This window comes from Paroedura picta, chromosome 5 (assembly GCF_049243985.1).
Source record: "Paroedura picta isolate Pp20150507F chromosome 5, Ppicta_v3.0, whole genome shotgun sequence".
Lineage (NCBI taxonomy): Eukaryota > Metazoa > Chordata > Lepidosauria > Squamata > Gekkonidae > Paroedura > Paroedura picta.
The window spans coordinates 121,520,662-121,533,145 of NC_135373.1; the positions used below are offsets into that span (position 1 = coordinate 121,520,662).

General features: G+C 50.8%; 1 protein-coding gene across 22 annotated transcripts in view; it reads right to left on the minus strand.

Moving 5' to 3' along the window:
- CELF2 (CUGBP Elav-like family member 2) overlaps positions 1 to 12,484 on the minus strand; it is a 529,514-nt gene that overhangs the window by 251,363 nt on the left and 265,667 nt on the right. The window contains exon 1 of one of the 22 annotated variants that reach the window (XM_077340267.1): positions 5,372 to 5,631. The exons of 20 other annotated variants lie outside the window; for them this stretch is intronic. In XM_077340267.1, coding sequence (XP_077196382.1) covers positions 5,372 to 5,376 — 5 coding nt within the window. In that variant the 5' untranslated portion in view covers positions 5,377 to 5,631. Of the gene's footprint in view, positions 1 to 5,371; positions 5,632 to 12,484 lie in introns of those variants that run through there. One more of the 22 variants, XM_077340272.1, reaches the window with a different exon arrangement.

Below are 12,484 nucleotides of genomic sequence, written 5' to 3' on the forward strand. Positions count from 1 at the left end.
GACAACCCTAACGAAAATGCTTCACTTAGGGTTGCCAATCTCCCATTGGGACCTGGAGCCCTCCCACTATTATAACTGATCTCCAGATGACCAGGATCGATTCCCCTGGAGAAAATGGCGGTTTGGGGGCTGGACTCTATGGCAGTGCATCCAGCTAAGGCCCCTCCCCTCCTTGAAACCCTGCCTTCCCCAGGCTCCACCCACAACATCTCCAAGCCACTGTCTTTGCTTCTGCAAGTTGTGATTGGTGAACCTCCTGTGGCAGCCATTTTGTGACTGGCCTTGTTGCCTGCAGCAGCCATTTTGTAGTGACATGGCAGAACTGCAATGGCCCCTGCAGGATTGACAAGAGTTCGGACTCTTGGTTTCCTTCCTTCCTCATTTATTTATTTACCGCTGTTCCCATGTCTGCTGCCCTGCAGCAACTAACAACAAGAATCAAACATACCGTAAAAAAGTCATATAACACAGTCACAATTCCCCTCTCCAGCCCCCTAAGCTCCCCACCATTGCCCTCCCCCCCCCATCTGCCAGATCTACCAAGTCCCCATGGGGTAAAATTATAAATGAGGAACTCCAAGCTGTGACTCCAGTTCTAGAGTGGCAGATCTTCTTCTGTCCATTTGACCTCAACCAAAAGCCTGGTGGAAGAGCTCTTAGAGGCCCTGTGGAACTGAGTCAGCTCTGGCAGGGCCCTTAGGTCTTCCAGAAGCTCGTTCCACCAGGCAGGGGCCAGGGCCAAAAAGGCCCTGTCTCTGGTCGAGGTCAGGCGAACTTCCCGTGGGTCACGGATCAGCAGTATATTTGTACCTGCAGAGAGAAGAGCCCTGTGGGGGACATAGGGAGAACAGATTTGGCCAAGAACACCTACAACAGGACTGTGATGAGTCAAAGTCACCCAGCCAGCTGCATGTGGAGGAGGAGCGTGGAATCAAACCCAGCTCTCCAGATTATAGGCTGTTGCTCTTAAACACAACACCTCTGTATTCCACGCTTCTTCTGAATAATTTGGGGCAGGGTCTGTAGGACTCCTTTCCTCTGTTTCATCTTCACAACAACCCTGTGAGGCAGGCTACCCAGGACAGAGAAAGGAGAGAGAAAGGCCCATTGCCATCCTGTAAGACGCAAGACAGAGGAGATGTTCCATCCTGCTTCTCCCAAGTCCCACTAGACCACTCAAATTAATTTGTTGACATCGCTCCTGCCATTTCAGAATTTGAAATCTGTAGTCGTTTCCCCCCCTGTCTCCCTGCTGCCACACACACACACACACACACACACACAAACAGATTAACACGGAGACTAGCCATTTTTGCAACTATCTAGTTCCAGCAAAACAGATTTTAAAGACTTCCCTCTCCTCCTCCATTTCCGCCAAGGGGAAGATATGCTCTCGGCTCCCCTGAAGGGTGTAAGCGTTTCTCAGTGACTGGAAACCTAATCCTTTCCGTTACCCCAGATTTCGGCACTTCTAGGCCTGCCTGCGCACACGTCCTTCCCAAAGAAGAGGTCTGCTGCACCCAGATTACCGATTGAACGGTGCGCGTTTTGGTTTGCTCAGCTCAGGAGTGCTAAGAAGTGGACGGTCGGTAATGGAAACCCCTATCGCTTTCCCACAGGAGATAATGCGGCTCTGGGAGAAATCCTTCGGCCTGGACAGAAGGCCCCTCTTCACGTTCCATAGCCAGCCTCAACTATATTGTTGTTTATAGCAGGGGCGCAGGGTTAAAGTTGCAACCAGTGGCCTCACTGTCTCCACTGTCAAGTTGCATGCTTCTTTTCTGCATTCAGTCCAGCGCTGCATGGCCCCAAGAACTGTTTTTGCTCTGGGGAGAGGAAAGGGAAGGCGACTGTAAGCCGCTTTGAGCCTCCTTCGGGTAGGGAAAAGCGGCATATAAGAACCAACTCGTTGACTTCTTATTCAGATTTTTGTAAATTGGGTGAGTTGGTTCTTCTGGAAAGGAGAGACTCCTTTCTCTACCCAAAAAAGTCTCAAAGCGGCTTACAGTCACCTTCCCTTTCCTCTCCCCACAACAGACACCCTGTGAGGGAGGGGAGGCTGAGAGAGCCCTGATATTACTGCAGAAGAAGAAGAAGAAGAAGAAGAAGAAGAAGAAGAAGAAGTTGGTTCTTCTACACTGCTTTTCTCTACCCCAAGGAGTCTCAAAGTGGCTTACAGTCACCTTCCCTTTCCTTTCCCCACCCACAACAGACACCCTGTAAAGTGGGTGAGGCTGAGAGAGCCCTAATATTCCTTTATCAGTGCTGTGGCGAGCCCAAGGTCACCCAGCTGGTTGCATGTGAGGGAGCGCAGGATCAAACCCGGCTCACCAGATTAGAAGTCTGCATTCCTAACCACTACACCAAGCTGGTGCATATGCTCATGACGCCCTTTTGAGGGCAGAAGTTACATTGTGACACCAACCCCCACCCTGATGAACAAATGTCCCCCGAGAGATGTACTTAGAGCCTATGCACATAAATCTCTCTCCATCAGTTCAGGAAGTTTGAAGAAGTGGTTTTTATGCTCCAATTTTCAATGCCCAGTGGCGTCTCAAAACGGCTTACAGTCGCCTTCCCTTCCTCTCCCCACAACAGACACCCTGTCAGGTGGCTGGGAATGAGAGAGCTCTGACAGGACTGCTCTGTGAGAACAGAACTATCAGGACTGTGATGAGCCCTAGGTCATCCAGCTGGCTGCATGTGGAGAAGAGGGGAACGAAACCCGGCTCTCCAGATTAGAAGCCATTGCTCTTAACCACGACACAACGCTGGCTCTTTAAAAAGCCTGTAAACTGCCTCAAACAGCCTCCTTTCCCTCCCTCCCTCCCTCTCCGGCATGGCAGGGAGGTGTGACCACCTGGCATCCCTTCTGGCTTGGTTCCGGGGCTCCTCAAAGCCTGAAAAAATATTTCCGGGGTTCCTCCACGGTCAACAGGTCGAAAAAGGCTATGAGCAATGCAAGTGAAAGAGGACAAGTTCTGTCTTATCTACTTCCCCTTCCCCGTGCATAATTTTAAAAACAAGCCTTCTGTCAAGTCACTCCTCAGTCATCCCTTCTCTAAACTACAGAGGCTCAACTTCTGATCATTTTCTAGAGAATCCTGGTTGCCTCTTTGTTGTTGTTGTTGTTTTGCACCTTTTAAACTCCGCAGCATCCTTTTTGAGACACAGCGATCCGAACTGGACGGCTTACTCCAAATTAAGTCGTGCTGTAGGTCTGTGCCCGAGCTCTGTGACGCCAGCCATTTTCTTTCCAACCCTTTCCCTAATAATCCCCACTGGGGCCCTTGCCTTTTTCAGCACTGCCACACAAAGAGTAGCTTAAGGTTTTGGTTATTACTTTTAAGGCCGCACGTGGTCTCGGCCCAGTGTATCTAGGGGGCCGCCTCTCCGCCTACACCTTACACTCCACCAGTTCCAACTTCCTGGTGATCCCTGGCCTCAAGGAAGCCCACTTGACCTCAACCAGGGCCAGAGCTTTCTCCATCCTGGCCCCCACCTGAATGGATGTTCAGTCAACAGTGATCAACAGTGATCACTGTTCATCAGTTCACCTGGAGAAAATGATCACTTGGGAAAATAACCATGGTGTTGTACCCTACTGACGTCCCTTCCCCTCCTCACACCCTGTCCTTCTCAGCCTCCACCACCATAATCTCCAGGTATTTCTCACCCTGGAGCTGGCAACTCTACGTAAGAACATAAGAGAAATCACAATGGGTCAGGCCCATCCAGTCCAACACTCTGTGTCACACAGTGGCCCAAACCCAGGTGCCCTCAGGAGGTCCACCAGCAGGGCCATAAGAACATAAGAGAAGCCATGTTGGACAAGGCCAAGGGCCCATCCAGGCCAACACTCTGTGTCACACGGTGGCCAAAACCCATGTCCCATGAGGAGTTCCACCCGCAGGGATATAAAAACATAAGAGAACCCATGTTGGATCAGGCCAATGGCCCATCCTGTCGAAAACACTGTGGCCCAAACCCAGGCGCCAAGAGGAGATCCACCAGCAGGGCCATAAGAACATACGAGAAGCCATGTTGGATCAGGCCAATGGCCCATTCAGGCCAATACTCTGTGTCACATAGGGGCCAAAATCCAGGTGTCAACAGGAAGTCTACCAGTGGGAATGCCTCCCACTGTTGCCCCCAAGCACCAAGAAGGCTTCCCCAGGCAGAGTGTTCCAGCTATACCTTTTGACCAATAGCTACAAATCAACATCTGCTCCAGATGTTTCTCTAATCCCCTATAATATATAACAATGAAAAAGAACAACAATGAAATGAAAGTTAAAATACATACAGGGTTAAAACATACACCAAGGAAGAAAAATCAGGGACACCATGCCAAATAGAACAAATACGTCATCAGCCACAGGTGAAAGACACTGATGGGAGGGTAGGTAGAATTCCTGAGACAGGGCATCCCACCAATTTGGAGCTATGATTTGGGAATTCCAAACGCCTTTGGGAATTCCAAAGAATCATAGAGTTGGAAGGGACCTCCTGGGTCATCTAGTCCAACCCCTTGCACTATGCAGGGCACTCACAACCCTATCACTCCTCCACTGTAACCTGCCACCCCCTTGAACCTTCACAGAATCAGCCTCTCCATCAGATGGCTCTCCAGCCTCTGTTTAAAAATCTCCAAAGATGGAGAACCCACCACCTCCCGAGGAAGCCTGTTCCACTGAGAAACGCAACTCCCATGGAGTATCATTGCTGCAAACAACATGGCCACAATCTAACAAGTGGCCCCACCACCAGGATTGCTCCACAATCGACAACATCCAGACCCACAACTTGCACGAAACCCTTCTACAGAATCTTCTCAGTAAAAAAAACTTGGCAAGCTGATCCGAAACACACAACGGCCACTCCGCGCCAACTGCTAAACCAGGGGTTAGGAGTCCGGCCTCCAGTCCTCCTGCAAAAGGGAGAAATTCCGGAGAAGCTCTCAGGTTCCAGAGGACAAGTTAAAAGAACGGGGAAAATAGGACAAACCTCCCGCCAGCCAAAGAGAAAAGCGAGAGGCGTCCAACCAAACTGCGTCCCTGAACTATTTCTAGATGAAACACCCTTCGCTTTGGCCCTTCCCAAACCTCCCTCTAGGACATTGTGTCGCCTGCACAATGCTTCTCCCTTTTCAAGAGAAACCCTTTTCTCTCCCCCACGGCGATCCGCTCGCTCGCTCGCCCGCCCCCGTCCCTGGACAATAGCCCGAGTTTTCAAAAGAGGCCGGCTCTGCAACGTGCCGTGTGTCCTCAGGCCCCTCCGAAAGGTCGCTCAGCATCTCACAGGGCTCGGAGTCCTGTCGCTCAAGCGTCTGTGGGGGGGAGAGAGGTTCAAGGAAAGTTGGAAAGAATACCTCATGGCCCCATCGACCGGGAAGCAATGGCTGACACGCTCGCTCCGGTTCTAGCTTTGCAACTGGTCTCAGAGGCTCCGAGCTCACGACTCGGCTTCCTTTGTGGTCTGGCGACTTCCGCTGAGCAACAAACTCACCCCTCTGACTGGGAGAAACAAGCGCTCCGGAGGCTTTGGGTTTGTTTTTGAGGAGGGGGCTTTAGGAAAGACGTCTAAGCGACTCAGGGGAGGGGAACCGGCTTGAGGTTGACCGACGGGACAGGCAAAGTGGGAAAAGGGATCCACTTGTGGCCTACGGAAGTATTAACCAGCGTTTCGGGGAAGGGCCACCAGATAAACACCTTCTTGCAGCTCTGAGAGGGAAGTGGTGAAGACAGCCTGCTTCCTGTTCATAGCCTGGAGGCCAGCAAGCTAGGTCCTAAACAGACAGAGAGAATTGGAGGGGGAGGAAGGGGGACATGACTCCGGAATATGCCCAAGGCCTTAGAAGTCTTAGAGAGAGCTCTAAGAGAAATGCTATGCAGAAACAACCCAAAGGGAACTGTGACTGGTCCACAGTTGGCTTCACGTGGAGGAGTAGAGAATCAAGCTCGGTTCTTCAGAGTCCGCTGCTTTTAGAAGAAGAGGAAGAAGAAGAAGAAGAAGAAGAAGAAGAAGAAGAAGAAGAAGAAGAAGAAGAAGAAGAAGAAGAAGAAGAAGAAGAAGAAGAGTTGGTTGTTATATGCCGCTTTTCCCTACCCGAAGGAGGCTCAAAGCGGCTTACAGTCGCCTTCCCATTCCTCTCCCCACAACAGGCACCCTGTGGGGTGGGTGAGGCTGAGAGAGCCCTGATATTCCTGCTCGGTCAGAACAGCTTTATCAGTGCCTTGGCGAGCCCAAGATCACCCAGCTGGCTGCATGTGGGGGAGCGCAGAATCGAACCTGGCTTGTCAGGTAAGAAATCCACACTCCTAACCATTACACCAAACTGGCTCTACACCATACATTCCTTTCAGGCAGAACTGCTACCTTCCAGGTGGGACCTAGAGGACACGTCCCTGCTCAAACCCCACCCTCTCCAGGCTCCACCCCCCTTCAAATCTCCAGGTATTTCCCCAGAGCCGACAACCTTCATCTGATTCAGTATGAGGCAATTTTGTCTGTTCCTGAGTTCTCGCCGTCTAACGCCATCGCCACCGGCTCACCGAGGAAGCCCCATCTTTCTGAGCCTCACCCTGGAGAATCCTTCTTCTAACCCTGAGGGAAACCCGAGGCCTTCAGCTGCCAAAACATGCACTTGACCGCAGACCTATGCCCCCCCCCATCAGAGGGCTCTCGTTAAATCTAACGCCGGATCCCCGGTCCAACCCTACCTGCCTGCCGCCGACAGCGAAAACCCTTAAAAGCAAAACCCATAATCGCTCACCTGACCGGCGAACTGAGTGCCTCATGCTAATGAAAGTTAAACCTTCAAGGATTACAGGGAGAGCGAAGGTGAGAAATCATTATCCCGATTCCATTAAAAAAATATTACCGCGGGAGAACCTTAAGTGCAGGAAGGCTCTCTTGGTGGTGAGGAGCGTGTTCTAATTTTAGACAATTCCTGGGCCACCGGAGAATTCCGCCTCAGATATGGCCATGCCTCAGCTCCATCCACTGGCTTTCAATAAAAAAGAAAAGAAAAAAAAAAGAAATCCTCTGTAGCTGCAGGTTACATTAGCTCATGAATGAACCGTTATGTAGGTCAGTTAAGCGCTGTCTCCTAATTGAATGCACGTCCCAGCTCTGACATCCATGCCCTAGATATCAGCGCTCCTGACAATGGGAAGGGGGGGAGGGAGGGAGCAGGCAGAAGCGGCCGTGGAAAAGGGTGGAGAAGGGGAGGCTGAGAAACAGGCAGCGTTCCAGGGAGTGGAGAAAGAAAGCTCGGCTCACTGAACCCATCCCAAAAGGTTACCCGTCCCATTAGAACCATAGAATCACCGAGTTGGATTCTCAAGGGACTTCTGGTCCAACCCCCGGAAGAAGGCAGGAAACTTACAACTAACTGCCCACCCACAGTGACCCCAATTCCATGCCCAGATGATGTCTTCCCCCCCAAAATCCCCAGAATCCCTGGTCAGTCTGGTCTGGAGGAAGTTCGCCTTCTGATCCCAAAGTAGCATTCGGCATTTCCCTGGGCATGCAAGCCAAGCACCGACACAGTCCCTTCTGCCCACCTACTCATAATCTGACTAAGTTCACAGAATCAGCCTCTCCGTCAGATGGCTCTCCATTGATAGGGCAGAGTAAGACTTTTAAGACTTGGAAAGGGCCATCCAGGCCATCTAGTTCAGCCTCCTGATCAATGCAGGATCAACCTCAAGCATCCATGAGAAGTAGCTGTCCAGCTGCTGCTTGAAGACTGCCAGTGAGGGGGAGCCCAATCCATCCTTAGACACCATTCATGGAGTGACTAAAACACAGGTGGACATCTTCTATTGACCTAGACATGATACATGACATCTATCTATCTATCTATCTATCTATCTATCTATCTATCTATCTATCTATCTATCTATCTATCTATCTATCTATCTATCTATCTATCTATCTATCTATCTATCTATCTATCTATCTATCTATCTATCTATCTATCTATCTATCTATCTATCTATCTATCTATCTATCCATCCATCCATCCATCCATCCATCCATCCATCCATCCATCCATCCATCCATCCATCCATCCAGCCAGCCAGCCAGCCAGCCATCCAGCCATCCATCCATCTGATAGAGGCTTTCAGTGGGACTTCAGAGTTTGGCCACAGGTTTCAGCATTCAAATTCTCTCTCAGTCCTCCCATCCCTGCAGGGATTTCAAGGTAAAAGGCATTCCAAGGTGCTTAACTTCCTTGGGGACCTCCCCTCCAAGTACTCATCAGAGCTGATTAGCCTCTGAGATTTCAAGGCAATATAGAAAGTCTGTCTACACGGGTGTATACACCCACACCCAGAGGACTCTCAAAGTAGGTTGCCTTCCCTTCCTTTCCTCCAATAGACACCCCATGTGCTCAGGGAGGCTGAGAGAGCCTTGAAAGAACTGTGCCTGGCCCAAGATCACCCAGCTGGCTGCATGTGGAAGAGGAGCGGGGAATCAAACCCGGTTCTCCAGCTGGGAGAAGCTGCTGCTCTTAAGCACGATGCCACGGTGGCTCTCAGAGACATTCAGAAGCGGTTATCTGCCCTTATCTGCCTCTGCATCATGGCCCCAGTAATCCTCAGAGGTCTCCCATCCAACTACACTACCCAGGGTTGACCCTGCTTAGCTTCGGGCACCTGAGAAGACTGGGCTAGCCTGAGTTTTCCAAGCCCAACAAAAGGATAACTTGCATTGGAGGTGCTGGAAGAGCAGTCGGAGAAGCCAGCCATGAGCAAACCAGGCTGAAGGCGGCTAATGGGAGGGAAAGAGCCTCCCCCTCCTCCCTCGAACATCCAGCCTTGTGACAGAGCCTCTGACTGTTCATCAGTTAAGCCCTCACTTGCCTTTCAGTATCAAGATGCCCTCCAGACCCGATGCATGCAACGCCGGCAGCGAGGAACCGCAGATAATAAGGAGCCTGCAACTTGCAGGCATTTTTGGAAAGGAGGAGGAGGAGGAGAAGGGAGGGAGGGAGGCCTTTAGCGATCTTTGAGCGAGCAAGGATGAGCTAAAACCCATGAACACGGCTGCTCCGAGTGCCGCACCCTGCCGTTTCTGTCGCTGGGAACTAGCCTTCCCCTGACCGACGAGGGAGGCCTGTTTTTGAGCTGAGCAGCAACAGACATGTGGAAACATAAGCTATGCTCACTGGCCCTCGCCTGTACAAATGCAAGCAAGGCGGACTTCAAGTGCTCCTCCCCAGATCAGAGCTGTGCTCTAAGTATTAAGGTCCAAACACACCATTAAAGGTACCAGCTGAAGTTTCCATTTCCCTCCAGGCCTCCTCTCCTGCAAAAGAGTAACAGAAGCATAGAGTTGGAAGGGGCCAGATAGGCCATCGCAGGATACAGGCTCAGTGCAGGATCAGCCTAAAGCACCTAGGAGAACGATCTGTCCAGCTGCTGCTTGAAGACTGCCAGTGAAGGGGAGCTCCCCACCACCTTAGAAAGCCCATTCCATGGCTTAACTAGACTCCTAGAATCCTAGAGTTGGAAGGGGCCATCCAGGCCATCTAGTCCCACCCCCTGCTCAAGGCAGGGTCAGCCTAAAACATCCAGGAGAAGGATCTGTCCAGCTGCTGCTTGGAAGACCACCAGTGAGGGTGAGGGGAAAGCTAACCATCTCTTGCCCTGATTCTTATTGAACTGCATAAATAGGGACAGGATTTGTCCTTCGTGGGCTTCAGGCTTTCGAACTGGTTTCGGCAAAGTATATTACCAGCCATACACCGAGAGCTCACTTCGTTTCCGTTTACAGGACAGGAAGTTCTTACGTTGAGGATGAGGAAACACGGTATCTTTGGGACATGAGTTTGGGCTGCGGGCCAGTGGAGAGGGAGCCGGATTGGGCCCTTCTTGCATTTCCATGCAAGGCCATCTGAGAACCGTACTCCTGCAGGGTAGGGGAATCTTGCTGAGAAGCCCCAAAGAGAATGCAGATGCCAGAGCTTGGTGGTTGCCAGCTCTGTGTTGAGAAATATCTGGAATTCTTTTGGGGGTGAAGCCTAAGGAGGGAGATCAGTGATAATCCAAGGAGATCTTCAACCACCACTCGGACTTGTAAACTGTTTCATTTGTAATTAACGTAACCACTTCCCCGTTCCTTGTACTGCCACGTCGCTGTTTCTCAGTCTCCCCAGAAGGAGCACCTGCAAAATGGGCGGGTCCAACCCATCCCCTGTCAATTGCTACGGGAGGACTGTATTATCTTTATGGCCTTCGGCTCTCTTTACAAGGATTAGTACTTGTTTTGGAATTTATTATTAGCAAGCCCTTCCTGCCAAACGAGGGAACTGCTGTCCTCTTGAATAAATATGACTGCAATTTTAGGGGGGGGGGGGAGAGAGATACGTCCACCAAGGGAAGACTATATTCAAAGAGTGATATCTATCATGTAGAGAGCAACATTATGCTATGCAGATCTAGCTTCACCCGAGACGTCACAGTGAGGGGCAGCATATAAATCAAAGGAGTAAAATAACATAAATAAATCTGGCAATTCTATACCTGGGGGGTTGGCCACCCTGCGCTGATCATTTTGCCTCCCCCTCCCTTTCTGCACTTTCCCGCACTTCATAATATTGATTTTGAGATACGAGATCCCCAACGGACTCCAGTATTCCAAAGATGGTGGAGATAAAACATTGTAAGGAGGCTTTATGATGCTCTCAGTTTTATTCCCATCTTTTTGGAGAATCCTTAGGAAGGAATCTTCCTTTTATCCCTGCTGCCCTAAAAGCTCCCAGTCGGCAAACTATCAAGTGGGAAGGACCCAGGAGAACCCTTCTCCCCAAACAGTTTTCCACAATTTGGAAAGAAACCGCATGGCGTCCTGGTAATGGCTCAAGGGACTTTCGTTTAGTTGTTGACATGGTGAAGAAGCAGAAGAGCTGAGCTTTTTATATCCCGCTTTTTATCACCTGAAGACATCCCGAAAAGCTTACAAGCACCTTTCCCTTTCCTTCCTCTCCGCACAACGGATACCCTGCAGGATAGGTGGGGCTGAGAGAGCTCCGCGATGTTGTCTTAAACAGAGACTGGCTCAAGGTCACCCAGCTGGCTGCATGTGGAGGAACAGGGAATCAAACCCGGTTCCGCAGAATAGGGCCCGCCATTCTTACCCACAACACCACACTGGCTCTCTGGAATGTTAATTCTTAAGGGCTAATATCCAGGTATAAGGAAGTTGAACCATAAGGAAGGCCGAGCGTCCAAGAATTGAGGCTTTTGAACTCTGGTGCTGGAGAAGACTCTTGTGAGTCCCTTGGACTGCAAGGCGAACAAACCGGTCAGTCCTAGAGGAGATCAGCCCTGCCTGCTCCTTAGAAGGCCAGATCCTGAAGATGAAACTCAAATACTTTGGCCACCTCATGAGAAGGAAGGACTCCCTGGAGAAGAGCCTAATGCTGGGAGCGATCGAGGGCAAAAGAAGAAGGGGACGACAGAGAATGAGGTGGCTGGATGGAGTCACTGAAGCAGTCGGTGCAAACTTAAATGGACTCCGGGGAATGGTAGAGGACAGGAAGGCCTGGAGGATCATTGTCCATGGGGTCGCGATGGGTCGGACACGACTTCACAACAAACAACAACGACTATATCCAACCACAGTTCTGAAGATCTTGGAATTGGTCGACCGCCTCCCCTTGGGGGAGGTGGGGGGAGCAGGTGGGGAAAATCCTCATGTAAAACTAGATTATCCAGTGGCAGGAAGAGCTCCAAGTCTCCTTTACAATAGGGAGTCGTTTCTATATACAGAAGGATGTTCATAAAAGAAGCGTTTGGGTCACGTGATCTCGCAGCTGCAGCTCGAAGGCTTCAGCCTGGCAGAATTGGACTTCCTCGTCTGCTGCTGGCAAGAAAAGGGGCTTTGATGCAAAACAGAAACCGAAATGAGAGAAGGGGGGGTTGGAGGGGGGAGCTGTGGGACACCACACCCGCAGACGCTTCAGCCAAAGCTACGGGCAGTCAACACACAAATAGCAGTCCGGGATTCCTCCCCCTCGCCTGTGGAGTCTACCAGTGGTGCTTGTCTTTCTCTGATTCTAGTCTCATACCCGGATCAGGGGATGCTGAGAAATGGGACGTGAATGTGCAGGGGGTTGGACTAGATGACCCATGAGGTCCCTTCCAACTCTATGATTCTATGATTCTGTGTCATCCCCGGGCAAACTTCCTCGATCAGATGGCTTCAACAGAGGCCAGTGCTGTCCACTCAGACTGGCAGCAGCTCTCCAGGATCTCATTTGGAGGTCTTTCACATCAGTTTCTGTCTGGCCCTTTTTTCCCCCTCCAATGATAATACAAAATCACTTCAAATTTTAGACGGTTAGCGTCTCAGCATGGATTCCCAGTTCTACCAAGCCAGCGTGGTGTGGTGGTTAAGAGCACCGGCTTCTGATCTGGAGAGCCAGGCTTGGTTCCCCGCCCCTCCACACACAGCCAGCTGGGGGACTTTG